The 23,970-nt window shown below is 49.7% G+C and overlaps 1 protein-coding gene and 1 long non-coding RNA gene across 5 annotated transcripts in view; one reads left to right on the forward strand and one right to left on the reverse strand.

Moving 5' to 3' along the window:
• The window catches only part of LOC143528666 (uncharacterized), a 10,905-nt gene extending 3,023 nt beyond the window's left edge, over nt 1-7,882 (forward strand). Inside the window, exons 3-4 of the long non-coding RNA XR_013134513.1 lie at nt 7,512-7,561; nt 7,809-7,882. This is a non-coding gene — a long non-coding RNA (uncharacterized LOC143528666). The remainder of the gene's footprint in view (nt 1-7,511; nt 7,562-7,808) is intronic.
• A 791-nt stretch (nt 7,883-8,673) lies between these two features.
• zbtb7a (zinc finger and BTB domain containing 7a) lies at nt 8,674-23,742 on the reverse strand. Of its 4 annotated transcripts, none has more exons than XM_077024488.1 (5): nt 23,536-23,742; nt 23,184-23,292; nt 14,922-15,577; nt 13,577-14,463; nt 8,674-10,785 (listed from the first exon to the last, which is right to left on the reverse strand). In XM_077024488.1, exons 3-5 carry the CDS (start codon nt 15,378-15,380, stop codon nt 10,335-10,337), a joined length of 1,797 nt encoding a protein of 598 aa, XP_076880603.1. In that variant the 5' UTR covers nt 15,381-15,577; nt 23,184-23,292; nt 23,536-23,742; the 3' UTR covers nt 8,674-10,334. The 4 variants fall into 4 exon arrangements, with proteins under 4 accessions (XP_076880603.1, XP_076880602.1, XP_076880601.1 ...); XM_077024487.1 differs by having other exon boundaries at nt 23,184-23,319; XM_077024486.1 differs by lacking the exon at nt 23,184-23,292.
• Nucleotides 23,743-23,970: the final 228 nt, after the last annotated feature.

The following is a 23,970-nucleotide window of genomic DNA, read 5'->3' on the forward strand; positions in this document are numbered from 1 at the left end:
ATCTATGTAGAACATGGAAGGGAAAGAGAGGTAGAAATATAGATAGAGGGAGAGAGAGAGAGAGAGAGAGAGAGAGAGGAATCTATCTGTTTCACTCTCCTTGCTCACAGTAAACTGACTCCCGCTGAGCTTGCTTGATCGGAGGCCAGTAAGAGGACATTGAAGCTGAGACATCCACCTTAACACCCCCACCCCCACCCCCTACCCCCCCCCCCCCCCCACACACCCCACCCCCCCCAGTAGCACCTCCACCAGAGACCATCCATTACTCCTCTACCAATATCAGTGACAACAAGATATACTGTACGCCTTTCTGGCTTAAGCTCAGTGTTAGGTCAGGGCAATAACCATGTGCGATATTGTCTGTCCATAATCCTGCCATGCAAAAATACATATAAAACACAAAGCATCTAGGAAGCCAGTAGCAAAATAATGCTCTCAAGTTCACTAAACAGGCTACTGACAATTGACTGTGTTTGACTACATGAAAAAAAAGAGAAGTCACGGAACACACTCATCTTGTTCTCTGAACCCTCCATCACACAGTTACTGCTCAGTGCTCACACACCTGCCATTTTGGTGTCTCGGTGTTATGCGCCGAGCTCAGACAGCCCCTGCTGTATTGCCCGTGCCTCAGGTATGGTGAGAGGAACGCATACATCCTGTTTACAAACCTCAAGACCTTCCCCGATGCACAGACTAGCGGCTGTACGCGACAGCGCCAAATAAAACATCTGAGGCAACGAAGAGCCGTTGGTATAAACACTGTAAACACTGAACTCCTGACAGGCGCTGAAACCTTGCAGTTTCATAAATACGTCTCTGTCTATTTCAGGTAAAAATGTGTGTGTGTGTGTGTGTGTGTGTGTGTGTGTGTGTGTGTGTGTGTGTGTGTGTGTGTGTGTGTGTGTGTGTGTGTGTGTGTGTGTGTGCGCGCGTGTCTGCATATGTGTATATGTGTTGCCAGCAAAGGGCAAGATAAATTTGCATTAGAAGACTTGTGCTCCCTCATCAGCTAAGGAAGTCACCCAATGGAGGACCACGGACTGAGGGAAGAAAATGAACAAGATGAATGAGTGTAGAGAGGATTGGGGGGGAAGAGTTGCTGTGGGAGCACTTGAACAACAATAACAGCAGCATGTTTGCATGTGTGTGTGTGTGCACACACATGTGAGACAAAATGGGGTAGGGTGGGGTGAGGGGGGGTCATTTCTGTGCAAAAGTGATGAAATAACATCTCTGTACAACACAGCTGCTGCTACCATAGCCCTGCCACTAACACAGCCACTTGTCTCTCTCTCTCTCTCTCTCTTCTCTCTCTCACTCTCTCTCTCTCTCTCTCTCTCTCTCTCTCTCTCTTTCTCTCTCCTCTGCTGTCCCTTGCTCACACACCTTTATATTCACAAATAAAACCCCTTTACTGAAAACGTGATACAGTAGACCGCTGTAGACCAAGTATATAGTAGGCTGTTGTTTCTCAGAAAAAAATACTTTTATAAGTAACTTTTAATCATCAAACAGACATCTTTCTTGTTTGAAGGATAATCTAGCAACTCTTTTGCTCTTCCCAAATAATAACAAGCCCAGTGTTTGTTGTTTTAACATACAGACATTTTATATATGAATCTTAAATCCTATTCATTTTTTTTTTTCTAGGACATGACCCAAAATAATGTCATGATCTCCCAAATCCCAGACTGAAGAAAACACAATCAGATCCTGGAAACACTTCCCAATATTTCCCTTTTTGTCCTTTTTTCTTTTATGTGTTTTCCTCTATCCCCTCCCCCTCTTCTTTGCAGATTAGAATTCATTAGCAATCAAAGAGCCTCCAGAGAGTTCTGGCTCTTAATTACCCACTCATTTGCATTTTTGCATATTAATGACTGCAGAGTTTTGATGGGGCTTTTTGCCGCAGTGGTTTAAAGGCACCTCGATTGAGGACTCTGGGGAATGACAGAAGCCCTGAGGCCACGTTTCAAGCCTGTGGTCCCCCCCCCCCCCCCCAGCAGCAGCGTGTGGGTGGAATGGGGTTAGATGCACTCGTGGCACACGGGGTCATGGGGTTAAGGGGCAAGGTGCCTAATCAGCATATGAAAGAAAGAATTGTTTTGAGCATTGCCAAATTATTGTCATATGGAATAGTTAGCACACACTCTGGCTCAAATAGACTGAAAAAGTGCTTCTGTTGTCAGAATTGTCTAAATGACCACTTTATTTTTTAGCACTCATTTTAGTTTACAGTCAGTGTGGCTAATAATTATATATATATATATATATATATATATATATATATATATATATATATATATATATATATAGATACATAGATAGATAGATAGAAGGATAGATAGATACACAATTTTCTTTTCTTTAAAAAAATATCCTGTTCATTGTTGTGAAGGCGACAGGATTCTTTACAGCTTGTCATTGCATGAAATCTTTTTATACTCTGTCTCTCTCTCTCTCACACACACACACACACACACACACACAGACGCGCGCGCACGCCTAAACAGAGAAACTGGGGTGGGCCTTATGTCCCTGGAATCTCCATGGACGCCTTCATGGGTATAACCCTTGTGATACCGTGCTTTCAACTCAGACTGTTTGTGGAAAAAAACACCCCTGTTGAGAACAATGAAACCCCACAGCTTGGTCTGTTCTACTTAATTATTAATTTCCACTGAATTCCATGTTTCACAGTGTCTACTCCTCATTATACATAACCAGGGGAAACTATAGATTTAAGTTTTGACCTCGAATATTTCAGCATTGTATAACGATGTGTTTAAATAACCGACTGTGCTAAAATGTGGCAAAAGCGAACATTGTTGTCTGGCGCGTGGAACTTTGTTCCCGCTGAGGCTGGTAGGCGGAGTGGTATGTTTTGCTAGGGAAGAGAAGACAATTTCATTAGAAATGCCAACCCCAAGAGACATCAACGTCTGTCAAGACGAGGCTCAGTCGGCTGTTGTTGTTAAGTTGTCACTTTGGAGTCCACTCGAGGTCTATATACACCTACAGTATTACTCAGTGACATGGAATTAACTAGAACAAAACGTTTGCGATTTACGTGTGATTTTTCACACAATATAGACGGCCTAAGTTGGGTTTACAGTTTAATGTAGATAACGTCTTAGTCTTCCGCGAGATGTTGGATTGTCCTTAACTTGAAGGTTTGTGCCATCTCCTGGCAAACGAGAGAACTGCAACCAACCGTGTGCTCGAATTCAAGAAAAATCAGCTCCATTCTCAGGAAAGTATAAGGGATGGTCGAAGTAACCACGCTCATTGTAGATTTAGCTTAGCTAGTTTTAGTTTGACTTTAACTCTGCCCAGTATACCTACATGGTCATTAGGTTTTCATCTATTAGTAATAACGTTGGGATGTGGATGTAATGTAAAAAAGAGAGAGAAGTCATAAACATTCTGCTTTTTAATAGAAAGATCTTATTTCTTAAACCAGGACACCAGACATTTTTGGATATATTTTGTAAAAATAAACAAACAAAAATAAAAACAAAACCAATAGCATAAAATGGAAAAAAAATGGAATTATGATTCATTGTACATTTAGTGGTCTCATATACAATACAAATTCTTTTCGTCGCCAAAAGTGCAAATTCTCCCAAACTTGCCTATCCCTCCTTCAACAGACACCGAGGGACAGTGGAAAGAAATAGGACTCGCTTGAAGCTAAAAGAGGACAGGACTCCTACCGTCCAAGCCTGAGCGACTCGGCAATACTCTGCCGCCCCATGGTCTGCCTAACTGAAGTGTTCAAATGTGCCCTAATGCTCATAGCAAACCAAAACAGACTGCTGCTTAATTACTGTTTTTCTCCTGTTCTTTATATCTTTTCCGCCTCTGCACTTATGTTATATTCTCTATATATAATCTCCATGAAGATTTGACAAAAATAAAGAATGTTGCATATATTCCTGCATATATTCTATTAGTCCATCTAACAGCTGAAATTTCATAAGTGACTGAAAACTACTATAGTGTGCTTGTACAAACTAGCATTACAGTGGGAAAAACAAAGAGGTCGTATGTGGCCTCTATGTGTGAAAGATTAAGTTTTCCCAAACCTGACTGACACTACATTAGAGATGTGTGCACAGTTTTTGCTACATTGGAGGGGTTGAAGAGACCGATAGCATTCTGAATGTATCCTGCAGTGTTATACATTGTAAATAGACATTCTAGGAAGTGCTTTAAATGTTTTTAGAGTTTTTTCCCCCCAAAAGTCAAGGGAGAAAGTGTGTATGATTCGGATCACTGTTGTCATCGCTGTTTCCTAGCCTTGCTGGGTATTTCTTTGTTTGTTTGGTATTTTTTAGTGGGGCGGCAGTTCAAATGGACTTCAACCCAAATATTACATGTTCAAGTTTTTTCTTTCTATGTAGTTTTTGCATTTAAATAAATCATCATATCCACAATGAGATAACAAAACAAAACATATCAACACAGAGAAGAGAAAAAAAACAAACAAACAAAAAACAAAACAGCAACAACATTAACAGTAATAACCGATGGAGTAAGCGTGTGATATTCTGGATGGCCATTCGCAAAGTGCTTTTATTTATTACAATCACCAAACTGCAAACAGCATGGTGGCTTTGAGAAGCCCAGCTCACTCCCTACCTGCTAACCTCAGAACAAGGAGCGCTGGGAAGGGAGGAGAGAGAAACCCACAGATGAAGACCTCCGACCCTCTTCCTTTCCCTCCAGCAATATTCAACCCCCTCTGCTACCAGCAATCCATGAGTGGGAATTTTTCGAAGTTACGGAATGCATTCCGGATTTGTGGGTGGCTTCGAACCTGAAGTCTCTCTCCGACACAGTCTCTACCGCTGACATTCTGTGGCTTAGTGTGTGGAAGGCGGCCAGCACAGATAGGCTATAAGCCCAGAGAAGAAAACACAATACCCCTGCAGTTCCAGAACCACCATCCAATAAGCCAACAGTGACAGACTCCTTTGGGCACTCGTTTGCATCAGCACACATAAACATACGTATCATAGACAAAGTAATGAGGGGACTATGGACACCTAGGTCCTATAACACGTAGGTCCTATCTTCACATGGACAGATAGTGTACAATAAAGCTTTGATTAGACGGAAGGCAAAAAACCGGGCTGGTACCAAACCGATGGACTGCAGTGTTGTTCAACCTGAGAAGCAATTGACTTAAAAGGATAGATGATTACCCATAATACCCAGAATAGTGACTTGTGTTTTACACCACCCCACCCCCACACACACACACACACACACACACACACACACACACACACACACACACACACAAAAATGCACCAAAAATTCACTTCCAGCATCATGTCCAAGGCCCGTCGCACGACACCCACAGGCCATCGTAGGCTTAGGTAGCTGCCTTTCCTTCCGTCCTGCATGCAACGATTCGGACACGCCCTGACGGACCTCTCCCACCCCCACCAGGCCCTGAAGGGCGCAGCCTGCTAAAAGGGCCACCTACCCTCCCCATCCAGTGCACACCACTGGTTCCTCCCAGCCCACAGAAGGCTCCTCGTGCAACCGGGCCGACCGGCGGCAGGCGGCGGTCTCCCTGCGGCTCTGCGGGTCCAGCTGTGCCCTCTACTCACTCTGGCATACGGCAGCGCTCGGGGCTCTGGGCTGCAGCCCGGCCCAAACGTCCGACCCCCCCACACTCACACCGCCACCACCCTCGCCATCTCCATTCTCATGATTATTAACAGCAATGCTTTTGACTCATTTTTTAAATAATGCTTTTTGACATCCCATCCAATAAATAAAACAAAGACAACATTTGGATATAACGACATATTTTAAGGGTTCGTGAGACACCTTCTCAGTGTAGCATCTTCCTAAGGAGTCCTAGCAGAGGCCTGAGGCTGGAGCTTTTCACTGCTGTGGACTTTGCAAAGAAGCCTACCTCAGCAAAGCTTCATACCTAAATCTTCACGGATTTTAACCAATCCGATTTGCTGTGGTTGATTGCAAGGGAAATGCCTCAGCCCCATACAGTACTTCTGTGCATTTCCTACAACAGATCGTGACTCTAATTAGACTGGTGAGAGACTCAGTGGGGACCATCACTAGCAATTGAACTGGGAATGAAAATGAAAACTTCTTTCTGAAGAAAAACCCTCCTGATATGCTCCTGTGTTAAGGCACATTCTCCCCCAGGTCTCTCTGTTCAGTGAGCTTCAAGCCCTCAGCTCCAGCACCCCCGCCCAGGGCCCCCAGGCCCCAGCACCTCCACCCAGGGGCCCCAGGCCCCAGCACCTCCACCCAGGGGCCCCAGCACCTCCACCCAGACTCCTCATGGATCCACAAAGCTTAAGTGCCAAGGCAAGACCTGTGAGTTGCTGTGAACCTGCAGAAACGTCCTATTAGTCTGCCTGACAGATATGAGACATCAGGCCTGTAGGGCTGGGGCTGAAGGGGGTCGGTACCCGATGCTGCCCGTCTTACGCAGCCTGTGTTGGGGACGTGCAGTCTTTTCTAACCACACAGAATCTGTGTATTGGATCTTTTTTTTTCTTTCATTTTTTTCTTTTTTTAAACAAGTTGTATTATTCAATGTTCAATAATATTGGCATTACAGGAGGACTGTGACATCTGAAACCAAAGACAGAATTAGGCAAACGAAGAGAGAAAGCTTATTCAGCTTAAAACGTAAATGAGTAAAATTAATTCAAGTAATCCAGGCCTTTATCTACTTTGGTGTAAAAGCGATTAATAAACATACAGTAGAAAAGGTGAAGGAGCGATGGCTTAAGTTCAGCTGTGTGTTCACGCAAACTCAAAGGCCTTGCCGAGCTTTCCAGCCCTTGTCCTCTGAGGACAAGGGCGTGACTTTTAGTGCAAAACTCCTACTGTCTCAGCTAAAGCACCGCGTCCAGTGCTATCAGGGTTTACCCCTCCCCCGCCCGCTCAACCCCGCCCCCAGCACACACATGCACCACCCCCCCGTCCCGGCTACTTAAACCCCTAACCCACCTCCACCATGTAAGTTCAGACCCCCCCCCCCCCAACCCCCCCTTCACACACACTTCAACTTATACAAGAACCATTAACTTACAAAGAGAATGTAGCAACACAATATACAAGGTTAAAGAAAAGAATTGTCAACTTAACACATGGTCTATAGATCGCAGGAAAAAAAAAGAGTCAGCGATAGAGAGAAAAAGAACTCAAGAAAAAGGAGTCATTTCTTACCCCGAAGTATCCACTCCTACTTTTGCTTATGTAATTTGGGGGGAATGATACGGGCTTGCATTGCACGCAACTTCAGAGCTACTGTGTGCGTAAAACCTGCAAGCTGACTTAGAGAATAGAGTCTGAGACTGGTTTAAAGTTGGCCATCAGCGAAAACAAACCGTAATCTGTAAAGATATGTTCCCAATAATGATTAAAGGCGGAGCTCACAATGTGCAAAGTGGCGACACCCCTTGAAATAGCAACATCACCCTAACAAACTATTCTCTTTCACCACACAGGCTACAGAGGAGGTCGTTAACAAAACAACCCTCCACCTGGACCACAACAGGTATTCTGTGCTCTGTTAGGGCAACAAGCAAGACCCCTGCACGCACACGCACGCACACACACACACACACACACACACACACACACATGCAATCCCTCTGCCACCCCCTCTGCCCTGCCACGGCTCTGAATTAAGACAGAAATAAAAGATTGTTACATCAAATTAAAATTTCAAGTGCAAACAGATATAAGGGGAATATTTTTTCTTTAAGGGGAATTTCTTACAGTTTGCCTTTTTTCCCATCAAGGCCACAACACCATTTGGAAAACTGGACACCCAGAAGAACCCTGCAACTCTGTGACTGTACATATATTGTTTTGGCAGCCAGTCAAAAACGAAAAAAAAAAAACCCAAAACAGAACTATTAAAGGAATGACCTGTCACCGTATGGATGGGCCTCGTGTTTTAGCACATACTCGCTTTTGTTTCAAAGTACCCGTTTCACTTGACAAAAAGTGCCCTTCTCAGTAACAAAGTGCAATCAAAACCTGCCGTTGTCCCGTTAAGGTGCAAAGGACTTTAACGCTGGGCACAAACGCTGTTTTGGGGGGGTGGTATGATGTTTGCATTACAAACTCTACGTCTCATTTACCCAATAAAACAAAAAAAAAAAAACGCGTCAGGCTGCTGGTGCCGGCAAGATCTCCCTGCACCTTCTCCAAAGGAGGCCACATGTTCCCTCTCTCAGGATTTAGGCACAGCTGTCGCGTTTCTGGAGAATCCATCAAAGTGTCTGGAAGACTAGGACCTAGTTCCTTCAGCTCCCTTCACTAAATGGGCCCTTTTAACAAACCAACAGCCAAGGAAGAGAGAGAGAGAAAAAAAACAACACGGAGGCCAAAACTCTGTAGCCGCCATGCCAGGTTTTTTCAGGGGAGCGTGTTTGGACGTGTCCACAAGCCTGACACGACAGCTCTGGGGGGAGTGAGTCACGCACAGAGGATGTGGCCAAGGGACAGTGTGGCACACCACCCACCAGCCCTCCACCCACCCCCACCAGACCCCACCCCACCCCCTCACAGTCTACTGGGGACCTCCAAGCAATAGGGGGAAAAAAAAGTGCACATACATTTCGCGCCACGTTGAATTGAAAGTTGGGTGTTTTGTTTGGGGGGGGGGGGGGGGTGTTTTGTTTTGGGGAACCGAACATTTTGGAATCACCCCCCCTTTACCTGAGCACCTTGCTTATCTCCTGGCTTCAACTGTGTGCTAATGCAGCCTGCCCTCATGGCACAGGTCAGGTAAGCACTTTAACCTGCCCCTCCCATTCTTTAAATACAACACTCACTTTCTTTCTTCCAGATATCTTTAGTAAAGCTGTGCAAATGCGTAAAAAGGTGCTCGTCTGCGTCTCCCCGTCTGTCTCGCGCCTTTCCCTGCATGTAAAGAGAAAACATTCTTGGCCTTAGTGTACCAGCTGTTTGGGAAACAGTGGTCCTCTCTCTCTTTCTCTCACGCGCTCCACACGGGCAAACTCACCGCACAAACACACAACGTCAAGCATGGGAGTTCATACTACGGGCGGGAACTTGTGGGTTCCGTCAAGTGTTGAGTTCAGGACAAAATGGGCTTTTCAATTTAAATGCTCGCAAACATTCAGACAGCATTTCCCCTTTATAGGCCACACTCAAGAGGAAACTCCAGAGTGAAGCTTAAAGAACATAGAACCTTATCAATCTGTATTATATCTCTTATAAAGGGACCAATATCATTATCACCTAATATATACACACATGTATACAATGTAAAGTGTCAAGTACCCAGAACTCAAAGGAAAACATCAACACGGCCAAAACATTAAGACTCAAAGAAAAGAGGAAAAGCAGGCTTGCGAGAGGTAAAGATTCAGCGCGGTTGCTGTGGCAACCCAACGCCGGAAGTGCTTTGGCCCCTCCCCATTGCTCCCACAGCCCAAAACGAACGAGCCCCCCAGAACGGATTCGACTCAAAATGTCGACCTCTGAAAGACAGAACCAGAGGTCGCTAGTTTTTACAGAGAGATAAAGTAACACTTTAAAATCAAACCCCTGTCTGATTCTTTCTGGTACATTTAGAAAGAAGGTGTTGCATCAGAATTGCATAATATTGCCATATTGATCTGAGACAATATAATGTTTTTCTTTATGGTATAAGTAAATATTTTTTTTTTACTGCATTAGAAAAAGAGATTAACTTGTTGCTTCTTCCGTGTCTCGCGTCGTGCTCCGTCCACCTGTACTAACAGCAGCACTCGGCCAGGTGTTTGACACCCCACTTTGTGTTAAGACAAGGCCCTGTGGACGCAACCTGGAGATGAGGAACCAGTGTCAACTGCATAGTAGCTCCGCCGGCTCATATGCGTACGTTTAAGCCGTAATGTCGAAGTCAATAAAATAAAAAAAAACCCGCAAAACAAACAAACAAACAAAAAAACATCCGAAACTAAGGGAAATAAAACGACGACCCAGAAAGATGGAGCCAGTGCAGGTGTGATCTGAAGTGCTTTTCACTCGTCCACCAAGACGTAACGTCAGGCTTTAGGTCTCTAAGCTGAACAGTAAAGAAACTATTTTTCTTTTTTTTAAAAAGAGGAAAAACGAGAAACGGAAAGTAAGAGATAAAATTTTTGTGACACCCTGATTTGGTTTTTTAAAGAGGATCATGTAGTTGTTTTTTTTTTCTTTTTCTTTCTCTCGTTCGGTTCATTTTTCACGTTTTTCGTTTGTTTTTGTTTGTGTGTTTTTCTTCCCCCACCGTGCAGCGGGCCCCGCCCCCCCTGCTTCCTGCCCGGCTTTCAAGGCGTGGCCGAGTCCCTCTGTCTCACGCCTCCGTCCGCCCGGCCGTCCACGTCGGGGCTGCGCGCCGGGCTGCCGGTTCCGTCGTCCGCCACCGGCCCCACGCCGTCGTCGTCGTCGACGCGCCTCCGGCCCCGCCCGGAACGTGGCCCCGCCCCCGGCCCGGCCGGTTCCATGGGCGGCTCCGGCAGGTCGGGCTCGCGTACGCGAGGCTTGCGGCCGCGGCGGGACGGGATGCCGTTACAGCCGTCCTTCTTCAGGTGGCGGTGCAGGTGGTCCGAGCGCACGAAGGTCTTGAAGCAGCTGGAGCACTGGTAGGGCCGCAGACCCGTGTGCACACGCATGTGATTCTTCAGGTCGTAGTTGTGGGCGAAGGCGGCCCCGCACTGCGTGCACAGGTACGGCTTCTCTCCTGTATGCTTCCGCATGTGAACCTTCAGCTTGTCCTGCCTGCAGAGGGGCAACGAAAACAAAAGCAATTCAGACACGAAAGCACTCGCAGATGCGCCAAGACCGACCCATAGCAAAGACAATGAAGATATGAATGTGTAATTTCTTACAACAGGTACAGAAATGTATTCTCATCTCTCCAGTAATGCACAATAATAATTTCACTATTTGATCATAGAAATTGAATCTACCTGGGGGAAAGGGGGGGGGGGGGGGTTTGAATGGGATATCACAGAATGGGAATTATAGTGTATAGGCAGAAATTGGGCAAATCACACACTCACACACATGTGCGTGCACACACTGATACACTATTAATGATCCCTGGGTTAGACATACAAGCAAATATGATGTCACGTTTTAATCAAACAACCTGAAGGGCTTTAACTATTCTTCAGAAGGATCCGCCTTCCTCTCACTGAATGGTGTAGTTCTGACTATCCTGCACCGTGTGTTTGCTCCCAGAAGAGACCGGGTCATATGGGGACGAGGGCCATAAAGCCTGAACCTTTATCTCTGTCATTTCTCCGCAGGGCAATGAAGATCTGGAGGGCTCAATGTTCACCAGTGAACTCCAGCAGGCCCGGAGGCTCCCACCAGAGTCGGACAAGGGGCAATATTTTATCATAGCAGAGCACTCTGACTTACTCCATCAACAGGAGAGGGGGACAAACGGCTTCTCCGCCCGCGTGCGTGCGATCTTTACGGTGCAGGCCAGCTCGAGGTCGCCTCGCCAAATAACGCAACGTCGAAAGAACCAGGGCTACGAAACCGGGTAACACTAACACTGTGCAGTCAGTCATCGAGGAGAGTGATCCATTCAGATGCTTTGTGGAATTTCAGTGTTTAGCCTTCTAACACTCATCTGATACACAGTCAAGACATTACAAGTACTGCTGGAAAAATCTATTAAAGTAAATACTGAATTATGCAAAAACACACACCCAATAGTTGTGATTACTCAAGCCCATAAATCTAGAAGAAATGGTCAATACAGCTAAAAGATTTCTAAACAACATTTAAATATAGAAGCACTGAAGTGTGAAGGGAGGGCATTCTGTGTTTAGCAGGGAGCAATAAGGGAGCAACGTTTGTGTGTGTGTGTGTGTGTGTGTGTGTGTGTGTGTGTTGCAGGACCTCTCCATGTATTTCTCTCCCCTGACTCCCTCCCCCACAGCCTGTGACCAGGGCAGAGTACAGCTAAATAAACTACTGTGGCTAGCCAGCCCGGAACTGTAGAAGCTTACTGTACAAACACAGACACACACACACATACACACGCATGCCATCTTACAAACACACTTACCTATATAAACACACTGACACACACGCATAACCACACCTTCAAACATATATACACACACATATGCGCGGGCACACGCAAGCGTGTGAACACACAGACACACACACAACGCAACACCTTATGCACAGAAACCCACGAAGCGCATGTGTTTAGTCCTGCCTTCGCGAGTGTATTCTCACCTTTGACATGTCACACATGTGCGAACACACTGTATATGTGTGAGATTCTGAAGCTGGGAACTGGCTGTAACCTATATACACAGACACGCAAACACACCCAGTCCCTATGGGCCAGTGTAATAAAGTGGTGCACTGACAGAATTAAATTATTTAAAGGACAGGATTGATTTATTACAGTGTGAGGAAGATGCACTCTTAACCCTGATCAAACAGGATTAAGATTACAATGTCCCCTTCCCACCGTCTGCTGCATTTAGAGCCACCCGCCACAAAATAGGCTCCTGGATATTTTCAGTCCAGCATCTATTTCCAATGCAAGTCCCCTGATTAATTCATCAAGGGGATGGTTTCATGGAAGAAGTGATGCGCTTAAAGCCGTCCCAGCACCTCAGTTGTCATCAGCAGGCCTTCTGAAAGAGGGCCATTCGTGTAGCTGTGTGTGTGCACCCGGGGGCCTATAATCGACGTAACACCCAGGCTCACAAGTTCAAATAACTCACTGGCATAGATAGGGCACCAATCCGCAATCCCTTTTAATATCGCTATGGAGCGGTTTATAGCAGGCCTCATCTCTGATAAGTGGCAACCGAGCCGTGCCACCACAGCCCGTTTTATTGGAACCCCCCTCGTTAAAATTCCAGGACTTTGTCATGCAGGCTGCCTGTCACTATAAAATGTTGTTTTATAGCTGCTAGCAGCCTCCCCGGCACACACAGTACCTGCCCTGTTTCACCGTTCCTTAGCATTTTGGGTTTGACTTAGCAAAAAACGCTACTGCTGACAGGCTACACGGTTGCTAAATTTACAGCAGGCCTGCATATTGTAAACATGCCTGTCGATCCTGCCAAGGTAGTTGTGCCAGCCTACACCCCCAACCCCCTCAAACACAAGCTTCAACCTTTTTTTTAACACTTGCCTCCCAATCCAGTGGCAGCTTCTCCCCAGTGTAATAGCATTGTCGGGCAGCTCATTGTATTCAAAAAAAAGGCTGAAAAAGGCTGAATCCCTGGCTCCGAGGTTAGCCAGAACTCTCTTTCCCTCTTGATGACAAAACAGCCCATTATGTCCTTGTTGGGGCCCAGGGCAGCACATGGCACAGCTGTGACTCAAACCTGTTAAGGCGGTATGCAATTTTGCTCTGCTTAGCAAGAGCGGACCCTCAAGTTAAAAAAGACAAGTAGGAAAAACAAAAATAACCGAAAGGGAGGTATGAGCACGGTGGAATATTACCTAACCTTAGCAGAAAAGAGTTCTTTACAACGTGAAAGGCTTTTTCGTTCTCCTTAAAAGAGGCGTGCTCCTGGCTCACCTGGTGAAGCGCACTTTACAGATGGCGCACTCGTAGGGCTTTTCTCCCGTGTGCGTGCGAATGTGACGGGGGAGCTTGCCGGCCCCCTGGATGACCTTGGAGCAGATGGGGCACTTCTGGAAGGCCTTGGAGCGCATCTTCCTCTCACCGCCGCCGGCCCCGCCCCCTCCGCCTTGGTGGGCCCCGCCCCCGCCGCCCCGCACCGGCCAGAGGGGCAGCAGTCCCTGCGTCATGGCCGCACTGGCCGCCTCCTCGTGCTGGGCGCTGTTAAAGTACTTCAAGTAAAACTCCACGTCGGGCTCCTCTACATCCGGGCCCTCGTCCTCCGTCCCGGGCGGCTTCTGCTTCTCTATGGAGTCCATCATCTGCTGCAGCAGGGCGCTGGCAGGCCCGCGCTCTGGCTCCGCCTCCCGCTCCGCCTCCCGCTCCGCCTCTCGGTCTGGCTGGTGGAGGTAGAAGTGTCCGTTCTCCGCTGGGGTATAAAATCGCGAGAGGACCTCGGCGCCGTTGCCCCGCGCCCAGGCCAGCGCCTCCTCGGCGACGTTGACGCCCGGCGGCCCGTCCCGTCGGATCTTCTCCTCGTCGGGGTCGTCGTCGTCGTCGTCGGGCTCAGGCGGCAGCGGCTGGGTCAGGACGTGGGCCAGCGGGGAGAAGTAGGCGGCCGGGCCGGGGGCGGTGCCGTTGCTGTCGGCGCCGTTGCGCTGGCTAAAGTGCAGGTTTGCAGGCGGGTCCCTGAGCTCTGGTGTGCTGCAGCTGCTGCTCCAGTGCGCCCCCCGCTGGAAGAACTCCAAGTACTCGCGGGCGCGTAGCCGGCGGGCGCGCTCCCCTCCGCTCTTCCTCTGTGCCTCGTCCTCCTCCACCTCCTCCTCGGCCTTCTCACCGCCCGCCTTCGGCAGCAAACACAACCACGATGTTTCTCTCAACACAACGTGTCACTCAACACAGGACTCACTAAACACAGCATTTCACTCAACACACAATTCACTCCACACAGCGTTTCATTTGACCTTAAGCTACTTAAACTGTCACCAAACAAACTCTTTAAAGAAGCACGCACAATCAGTGCTTAAATTTCTCCCCTTTTTCTGCTAATATATGCGCTTTGCTTTTATATTTTACATTTTACTGCCTGAAACAGGAAAACACAGGAAGACTGTCTGATGTCAACGATCCTCTAAAGGTACGTCAGTACGTCCGAACTCTCCGAAGTCTTGTACAACATACCCATCATACTAATCAGTTTCTAGATTTTTATTGAACAAATTACCAGACTTACTGAACAATTTATCTTAAGATAATAAGTAAATAGTAGCTTAGTTTTTGATGGGGGGGGGGGTTGACTCACCGGCGGGGAGAGCACTTTGGTGTCCAGCAGCTCCGTACAGACGTCCTGGACGGGCGAGATCTCCAGCAGGCGTGCGGCACTGAGAATGTCGCCCACGCTGCTGCGGCTGACCGTCAGCGTGGCCGTGTAGGCGAAGTCTAGCAGCGCGGCCAGCGCCTCCGCCCGCACGAAGTCCAGCGCGTACACGCTCTGGCGGTCGGCGGCCAGGCCCGAGGTGAACAGCTTGTGGAAGTAGGTGCTGCAGGACGCCAGCACCGAGCGGTGGGCGGGGAACTCGCGGTCCTGGGCCACTAAGAGCACGTCACACAGCAGACCGCTCAGCCGCTGCCTGTTCAGGCCCTCCAGCAGGTCGGCGCTGTGCTCGGGGAAAGGGATGCCCACGGGACCCTCCTCCACCTCGCCCGCCGATCCCCCCGCCCGCCCCAACCGACCACCCCGCCCACCGGCGCCCGACGACATCTTCCACCAGCCTGCCGCCGAGCCGCCAATCGCAGCCGCCACCCGCGCCTCCGTCCTGACGCCTGTCTGTCCGTCTGCGAAGAGAAACGCACGACACAGCTTCCGTCCGGGGTTAGGGCTTCTGCTGTGGCATCATACGGGCTCTGTCGGGTCCACACGAACTGCTGGAAACACGTCTGTCAGGTCCGGACGAACTGCTGGAAACAGAAGATTTCAGAAGACGGTCAGTCGATGAAAACTCCAGACTGAGAATGGAGTATCTGTGCAAGTTGTTCTTCCTCTTCTATCGACAGTGTGTCTTAGTTCAGAGCTGTTTCTGTCTAGAATCTCACTTCCTTGTGGAGGCAAAGCTACATTTCTGTCATTATCATCATGCAGCAAATGCAAATTCAGCAGGAGAAGAAAAGCTAACAGAAAGTGGTCTAACGGTTGACTTTATCAAAAGCACAGAGTCAAAAGACCACTGACAACGACTCCGTGGACAGTTAAAAGAAAATAATGCAAATTGCAAGTTTAAAATGGTTATGAATGTTAATGACACTAAGCAGGGGAGGAACATGTTCATAGAGCACGTTGACTCGAGCGTAAGACGCTTCAGTGAGCTGTGTCTCCACCTCAACCCAGTGGCAGTGCTGTGTTTGAAAAAGTTCAGTATCATCTCAGCATTATCAGTAATACCATAAATGTTATGTGTCCAGACATATAACACGAGTTCCTTTTGCAGTCCTAATATTGCTGGACCTATTGCTTTGATGTAGATAGCTATTCTATGTTATGCCCGGTGTAAGACCCGAATAAAGTATCTTCCTGTAAACTATCCCAAATTAGTTATATCTGCACATGACTACCAGATAGAAAACCCCAAGCTATACCGTGTTCCTACACTGTAGTTCAACCGTGATGCTTCAGTTTGCACCAATGCTACCTTAGCATTAGCATTAACTGCTGGTAGTGACATCTTGTTTGTGATTGGTTTAGGTGTTTAAGTTGTGTGAGGGGGGGGCAGGTGTGGTGTTGGGTAAAGGAGAGGAGGGAGAAGTGAAGGTAGGAGAGGACAGGAGGAGAGGAGGAGAGGAGGAGAGAGACGAGACCACGTGCGCAGTTTGGACTCAGCGTGGTGAAAGTGAGGCACGAGGCAGCGTGTGTAGTGTGTGATTCAGCTGGCGGGGAGGTGGGAGCAGAGCTAGGGTGTGTGTGTGTGCAGGGGGTGGGAGGTGTGTGGGCGGGGGGGGGGGGCTGCGCTGTCGAGTGCAGGCTGGAGTGGAAAAAAACCCACCGGAGGAGGAGGAGGAGGAGGAGGCGGAGGAGAGGAGGACATGCGCGGGGCTTTGAGGGAACGGTATTAAACAGGGAGGTTGTCAATCCGGTCTGAGCCGGTTACCCCACCCTGCGCCGTGTGCCAAGTTTCAGGGAAGCCGTGTCCCCTCGCTCACGTGTGGGGGAAAGATTAAAATGATCGACTGCAGCCCTGGCAGGGCGGGAGTGGAGGAGTGGAGGAGGGGAGGAGGGGAGGAGGGAGAAGAGGGGCTTTGGAAAGCAACTCTCCTCGATTTGTCGAGCGAGCACGAGAGCCAAGCGGCCTAACTCCCCCACCCCCTTCTTCCATCTGGCAGAGTGACCCAGCGCAGGGCAAGGCCGGGGGAGATTATTCTCCATAAGAGCGGTGCGTTCGATTGGCATTCCTTCAGACCAAGCCCCTTGGTATGTAGGCAGGACCTGCTCGACCTGGGCGCACGCCCTCTGAGAAACCTGCTTCGCTCACCCCGAGCTCAGCCTGGCACCGTGTCAGGGCCCTGCAGAGGTCACGCTCAGGTAAACCACAGCCTAAACGTTCCAAACAAACCTGTCTTTCATTTTCTAATTCAACCCGATTTTCTCCTTACGGTTAGTCATCGCCAGTTCCCACCGGTTTTCTTGCCACCAAACAGCCACGTCTTCCTGGTTTATTTACCCTGGACATTTCATGAGACGCAGGAAACGATCTTTTCATTGACGCCGGCTTTAACACTAAATAATCATTTCGGCTTCTATATATTATGAACGACAAAAATACTTTAATCTAGGGCACATACGCAGCGCACAACTTCCTATATAGCGCACCTCAGGGAAACCTTTCCAGTAATAGTTCCACTCTAGACCACGGTGTGGCTGGTTTAAGTTGAATGGTAATGTCCATAAGTGCGGTACTTCAGGCTCTCCAGTGTGCCCCCCCCCCCATCCCTCCATCCCAACACCCCCTCCCCCTCCCGCAGCTCATTTCACTATCTCTCCCCTCACGGCTCATTTGAATAGGCAGGAGCCCTGAGCGGAGGGGAGGCCGGTAGTAACGGACAAACGCCTGTCGAGCGGCGTGCTGAGAGGTTAGGTGGGCACACGCGGAGGTCCACCTCCTGAGGTAGGGGCAGCGCGGGAGAGCGGAGGACTGGTGGAAAGAGGAGCAGGGAGAGTTGGCGGGTTGCGCCCAGGCTCACAGGCACGGCAGACGCCCCAGGAAGGGACGTTAGGAGACGAGCTCCTGCGCTCCGGCTGACAGGTGACGCCCGTGTCCCAGAATAAACCCGGGGCTGGGCTGACAGAAAGAGGAAACACCGCAAACAAACCTGATCCTCACACCTTCTCATGGCTCCAAACATTCCTCATCACTAATTCATGGCTGCCGGTGGAGGGGGGGGGGGGGGGGTAGGCGGGGCCTGGCGTCTCGCTGGCCGGGACGGCGGCCGCTCGCACGCTCGTGACGCTGCTTTGCAAGGCAAAACGCCGCCATCCCACCCAACTCGCCACACGGCGACAGCGATTATCGGGGCTTCGAAGCCCACACCCAGGTCTCGCCAAGCAAGCATCGGACCATCAGCCCACGTTTCTGACACACTCGATGAAAGTAAAACCCGTTGAAAGTAAACACTCTTAATTACTTACTTGTAACTATATACCTGTGTACTCATACGATAGTTACCGTACAAAATGTTTTGTTTCACTAACAATGTAATACCGGCCTAAATTATGCTTAATTACTATAAAGTAGGTGGTGTATATTCATGCAACCATGTGCAGCACCGGAGACCGCACCGCTGCTCGCAAGCTGGTGTGAACGGGGCACAGATGCGGCGTGGTGTGGATGTGTTCAGGTGTAGGTGCTCCACCTGCTCCTCCCACTCACCTCAGGTGACTCTGAAACGAACACAGTTCAACATGGCATGCGAGCCAGCGTGCATCGTGCATCGTGCATTTCTATCGAGCGTAAACGGACACCTCGGACTGAAACGTCTTAGCAGAGCACATGCCACACATTCCAGGAACACACACACACCGACTCATGACATAAACTAAAACAATCCGAGGTGTTTTTCACAGCACGGCTCGCCACTTCTTTTATTTTAGGGTGTGTTTTTGCCCCTCCCCCGACTCTTGTCCATTATCTCGGTGTACCTTGTCCCGCTCACATTTTATGGTGAATTCACCGATGGGTTCAAAACAAGAGCCATGCGTCAGGGTTTCCCGCGAGGGTAGATCACTGCCGTGCACGTGAGCCTCACGCCCGGGAGGTCCAGGACCTCGGTGGAGTATGAGTGAAGGAAGAGTGGAGAGGCATCCCCTGACCAACGTGTCTGCTCAGTGTGTGTGTGTGTGTGTGTGTGTGTGTGTGTGTGTGTGTGTGTGTGTGTGTGTGTGTGTGTGTGTGTGTGTGTGTGTGTGATTAGTGCCACCGCCTTGGAGACGGAGAAGGAAGGGGATTCACAACACGCAGGTCGGTAGGGTTCAAGGTCAGAGCCGAGAGGATATTAGCGGATAATCGGAAACACTACGGAGAGGGGGGAGGGGGGTGTCTCGTTCCAAGAAGAACAGGATTTTGAGCAAGGCCTTGGATATGAGTCACTCCTGCCAGCCGTGGTTAGAGGACCCTGATTGGCCGCACGAGTACGAGCAGGAAGTGGGCGAACGACTGATAAAACTGGAGTTGTGGGGTTGGGCCGTTTGACTGGAGATATGTCCGTAGCCTGCCAAAAATCCAGGCTTGTGTTCACAATGCCCCCTGAAAGGTAGTGGGTGAGGCCACTTTACAAGCCAACGTACACAGCTCACGAGTCGAGTCGTCTGTCTCAGCCATGTCAGGGGCTGCTAGCTTTTTCCTCAGGCGTATAAAACAGCTCCACCCCATGGAGCCCTGGGCCTGCGCTCTACCGGACAGCTAGGCTCCCTCCTTATGCCACGTGACTCAATTAAACATTTTAGTGTGAGGAGCTTGCGTTGCTTTTACGGGCAAAACTCAAAGGTCTGCCGGTCCGTCAGAACGGAATCAAACGACCGGAACCTTTCGCCTGAGCGGCCATGCGCCTGGATCGGCCGCTGCTCGATCGGTTCAGACCCAAGTGCGAATATGTCCGACGGCCCCCTCATAGTTTGACCAAAGTTTTCCAGGCCCGATTCCCTGCATCTGGCAGAGGGCTGGGCCCGGCTCCTGCGAGGTTGTGGGACACTGTGGCCGGGCTTACAGGAAACCAGCAGGGAGAGAGAGAGACGGACCGGCACGAGCCCCTCCCCCAAAAAAACCCCGGCGGCCCGCGGCCTCGGCGAGGCTCTCGCGTTTCCAGTGCCCTTGCGTCGGGCCTGCGGCTCCTCCGTCTCTGTGTCTCCGTCTCTCTGTCTCTGTCTCTCCCTCTCTCTCTCTCCCTCTCTTTCCCCCTCTCTCCCTCTGTCTCACTCTCTCGGTCTCTGCTGCAGAGGTCTCGGCAGGGTGGACGGAGGATGACTTCCTGCGTGACTCCGACGGTGGTGTAACAGAAGCCGCTCTGTTATCAGATGCCCGGCTCCCCCCAGATGCAGTGCCGTGACCCTCTCTGTCACCCCCCCCCCCCCCCCCCCCCAACTCCTTTCCCGAGGAGGCGCGCGGCCTCCTCCGGCGTCGTCCGCCTCCTCGTCGCGCCCGTGTCTCTCGACGACGGCGTGCAGGTAAGTGTGTCAAGGACTCCTCCGTGCGCTGGGGGGCCCCAGCTCCATCACGGGCGAACGGGGTCTGTCGAGGGAATGACCTTCCGAGCGGTCGGAGGCCGTGCTGCAGTAAGGCGAGGTGGAGGGAGGAGGGCCCCGGGGTCCCCACACCACCTGCCAGCCTCCACACGCATCAGGCCGATAAGTGGAAGGAGGTCTTTAAAAGAGTGCAATGAGAGCGTAATGAGATGGGCTCTCTGATTACCGATAGGATGGTCAGTGTGCATGCTGTCAGGCTTCCAATGTCGGGGGCCTTTCATTCGATCACTTCGAACCCACTCGGGTCAACCCACATCAACCCCTCAAACCAGCACTGGCGACGGGCTACCCGTGACGGCGCTTCCACGGCCGTGAGCGTTTGCCACCAGTCCGACGGCTCCTTCCGAAATGCGTCAGCTCACACACACTCACAACAACACACCCAGCAGCCCGGAGTCTTGTTTTACGCACGCAGCCATCTGAACTTTGTGAATAAGAAAGGTCCGAATGGCTTAACAAGAAATGTCTTAACAAGAAATACGTTCGGTTTTCATTTCCGATCAAAGGAGACCAGTTTCAGGGCATGTGTACCTTGGTACACTATTCCAAGTAACAAGCGCTTGTGTTAAACCTACACACCAGTACCGAGCAGTTGACTGAGGGTGTGTGTGTAGTGACTATGCATAAAAATTGCTGCATGAAAAGGAATTCTGCACAGTCAAAACAACAACAAATCTCAATTTGCAAAACCCGCTTGGAGACAGGTGACAAGTTTATATATATATATATATATATATATTATGAATCACTTAGAGAGAGAAATTAGTCCCAGCAATTTTGGTTTTTTACGTTAAAGAAGAGCGACATTAGTGTTTACTACAAGGGTGGTACTTTTGAAGCTCATATACACACACACATACACACACGCACACACACCAAGGTTCTCTGATGGCCTCATAACATTTCTACGTAGGTGTCACGACCCAAAGCGACCCCGCGTTAGATTTACCCATATACAAAGTCCAATCAAGTGGGCACAGATATGTGTGTCATTCACGCAACAAGTAAGAGACAATAAAGAGGCCTCACCCCTGACAAGACAAGGAGTCTTTTCTGTGTATTGTTCAGACACAGGGCGTCATCTGCGAATAAAAATACCCCTCGCGCCCTCTCTGCACCCGCACCAGTGAGAACGAGTCGAGCGAGTACGGCTTGGAAATCATCCGCATACATCCTTGAATAAAAAAAAAAACAGACAGAGAAAGAGACACGAGAGAAAGAGAGAGAGAGAGAGAGCGTGTGTGTTTCCAGCACTGGCTCCATATGCGGGACACCCATGCAGTGTTGCTCTGACTGAAGTCATGAGACACTAGCAAAGCCCCTCAGTTAGAGAACAGCGAGGGGGATGTGCACAGAGACCAGACTATATAAAGTATGAGGAAGGGGTTAGCAAGACAGCCACCGCATCTGCCAACGGAAGGGGTCCAGGCGTCTGCGGGTCCAGAGCTCAGAGATTTCGCTTTGTGGCACATGGCGTAAATAAACTGCACTTTTACAGCAGTGAGCCTGAGGTGACCACGGTTCTTTTACACAAGGCAGATGTGTGAAGACCCGAGTGATCACCTCACGCCATCCAACTCCACAACTCAGACGTGTTTATAACTTGCACTCAGCCAGCTCGCGTGCGATTGGTTGGAGAAACACTTATGGACAACGGAGAAACATTTTTAATGGGTCAAGTTTAAAACAGAATGGCAACGCATGTTACAAAAAGTCAGTCCTCCAAAAGTTAAAGTTAGCAGGACGTAACCTCTCCGGGCCGTACCTTAGCACGCCAGGCCCCCTTTCTCATCTCTGTCTGCAACTGGGTCAGGCACTCTCTGCTCAGTCAAGCCTAGTGCCTCTCTCCCTCTCTCCCTCACAGCTCACACTAGTCCTCCACTCGCCTGTCTTCTCCACACCGGGCAGCGGAGAGAGAGAGTGAGAGAGTGCCTTGAGTGCTTACCGGCCAGCCAGAAACGTGTCTCTCTCCGTGGGCCGGCAGTCTGCCCTGCCTGCCTCCGTGTCTGGCCAGGAACCTGCTCTGGAGCTACTGCAGACGGGAAACTTCTGAGTGGCCCTGGTTCCACAGGCAAGCCCTTGCCTGATCCCACACAGACAGACACCTACTAACTCCCCCCCCCCCCTCCTCCCCACCCCTCTATTTTCAGCCCACTGCTCTGGCTTCACTTCCCCCTCTGCGATTGGCCTGACAGCTGCTCACTCACCACACCTCCCCACAGGGATAGGCTGCCGGCTGTTCCCTTTCCTGTATGGCCAAAGGCAAGGCACTCTGGGATGTGGAGTTCTTCAGAGCTACTTCATCTGTTTCTGTTCCACTGTTGAGAACTACAAGTCCCAAGCAGTCCACTCTCATCAACCCCCACACCTCAGAGCCTGGTTCAACGTAAGCACTCAGAGCTGAATTATACACTACGGTGTGTTGCTAGCAGGATGCCAGGTATTAAAAGTACGGACCAGCCATCAAAACAGGGCCAGGGCTCGCAACAAAATGAAAAACTCCCAGCTCTCCAAGTCAAAACCCAGCAACACAACGCTGACATGTCACGAGCCTGACTAAATAATAGAACAACTTAAGCACTCTTGACCTAAATAAGACTTTTTAAACCAGTCTGAAATATCCCGAAACAACAGGAAAGTGACAGCAGAAAAATAAATGTAAAAAATAAGCATCCACATATACAGAGAGCCGAAAGCTCTGACAGTTATCTGTCATAGCCGGGTCCCCGTGCAGCGACAGCAAACCAAATGGCGAAGCCTGTGACACTGCCACTTTACCTTGTCCTGTGGTGGCGATTCTGGTTCCTCCTTCCTCTCACACTGCCTCACTCCTTTACTTTAGAACTCCCGCTCCCTCACCGCACTGAAGCACTAACACCCTGAAGAACTGAGGTAAAGTTCAGCAAGGCAATACCTATACATACAAGGTGAGTCCAATGAGTTAGGCTGCAGACAAACAAGGAACTCTACTACTAAATACTTAGCAGCCCCCTCCCAACCCCCTTTCTCTCTCTCTCTCTCTCTCTGTCCCCCCTCCCTCATTCCTTTCTCCTCTCCTCCTTCACTTCACTCCTTCTGGTCGACGGGCCCTGGTCAGACAGCAGAGGGACGTGTGGGGAGGTGAGCTCACCTGCGATGGCTGTGGTGCTGCTTGTTGTGGGTTAGCTCTTCCCTGCTCTCCTCTCCTCCTCTGTGGAGCGCTCTCTCTCTCTCTCTCTCTCTCCCTCACACACACACACTCTCTCTCTCTTTAGCTGTCTCTGCTGCTCAGAGCCCCGTATGCGCTAAACAGGCAGCAGCAGATCAACTCAATTCCCTTCCTGGTTTCTGGAGGGCAAAGAGGTCCCTCCCTTTCTCTCTCTCTCTCCCTCTCTCTGCCTCACTCTCTCTCTCTCTCTTAAAGAAACAGCACTCCCCTCGCTGGTCTCCTCCACACCTCTCTGGGGAATACAGTAAAATTATATTACCATGTGACAGTGGTAACAATCTTTTGTCATAAAAGCAGGTTGCAGAGTGCAAAGTGAGGTTTCCCATAAGCTCTGGCTGCGTTTCCAAAAAGTTATTC

The sequence above is a fragment of the Brachyhypopomus gauderio genome, chromosome 12 (genome assembly GCF_052324685.1).
Source record: "Brachyhypopomus gauderio isolate BG-103 chromosome 12, BGAUD_0.2, whole genome shotgun sequence".
Lineage (NCBI taxonomy): Eukaryota > Metazoa > Chordata > Actinopteri > Gymnotiformes > Hypopomidae > Brachyhypopomus > Brachyhypopomus gauderio.

What these genes read in the sequence shown, in the direction of transcription:
- zbtb7a (XM_077024486.1), bottom strand. Translation starts at nt 15,380, where the DNA reads ATGTCGTCGGGCGCCGGTGGGCGGGGTGGTCGGTTGGGGCGGGCGGGG. An exon ending in CCAAAGTGCTCTCCCCGCCG is followed by an intron (nt 14,464 to 14,921) that starts GTGAGTCAACCC and finishes TTGCTGCCGAAG; the next exon opens with GCGGGCGGTGAGAAGGCCGA. An exon ending in TGTAAAGTGCGCTTCACCAG is followed by an intron (nt 10,786 to 13,576) that starts GTGAGCCAGGAG and finishes GCCCCTCTGCAG; the next exon opens with GCAGGACAAGCTGAAGGTTC.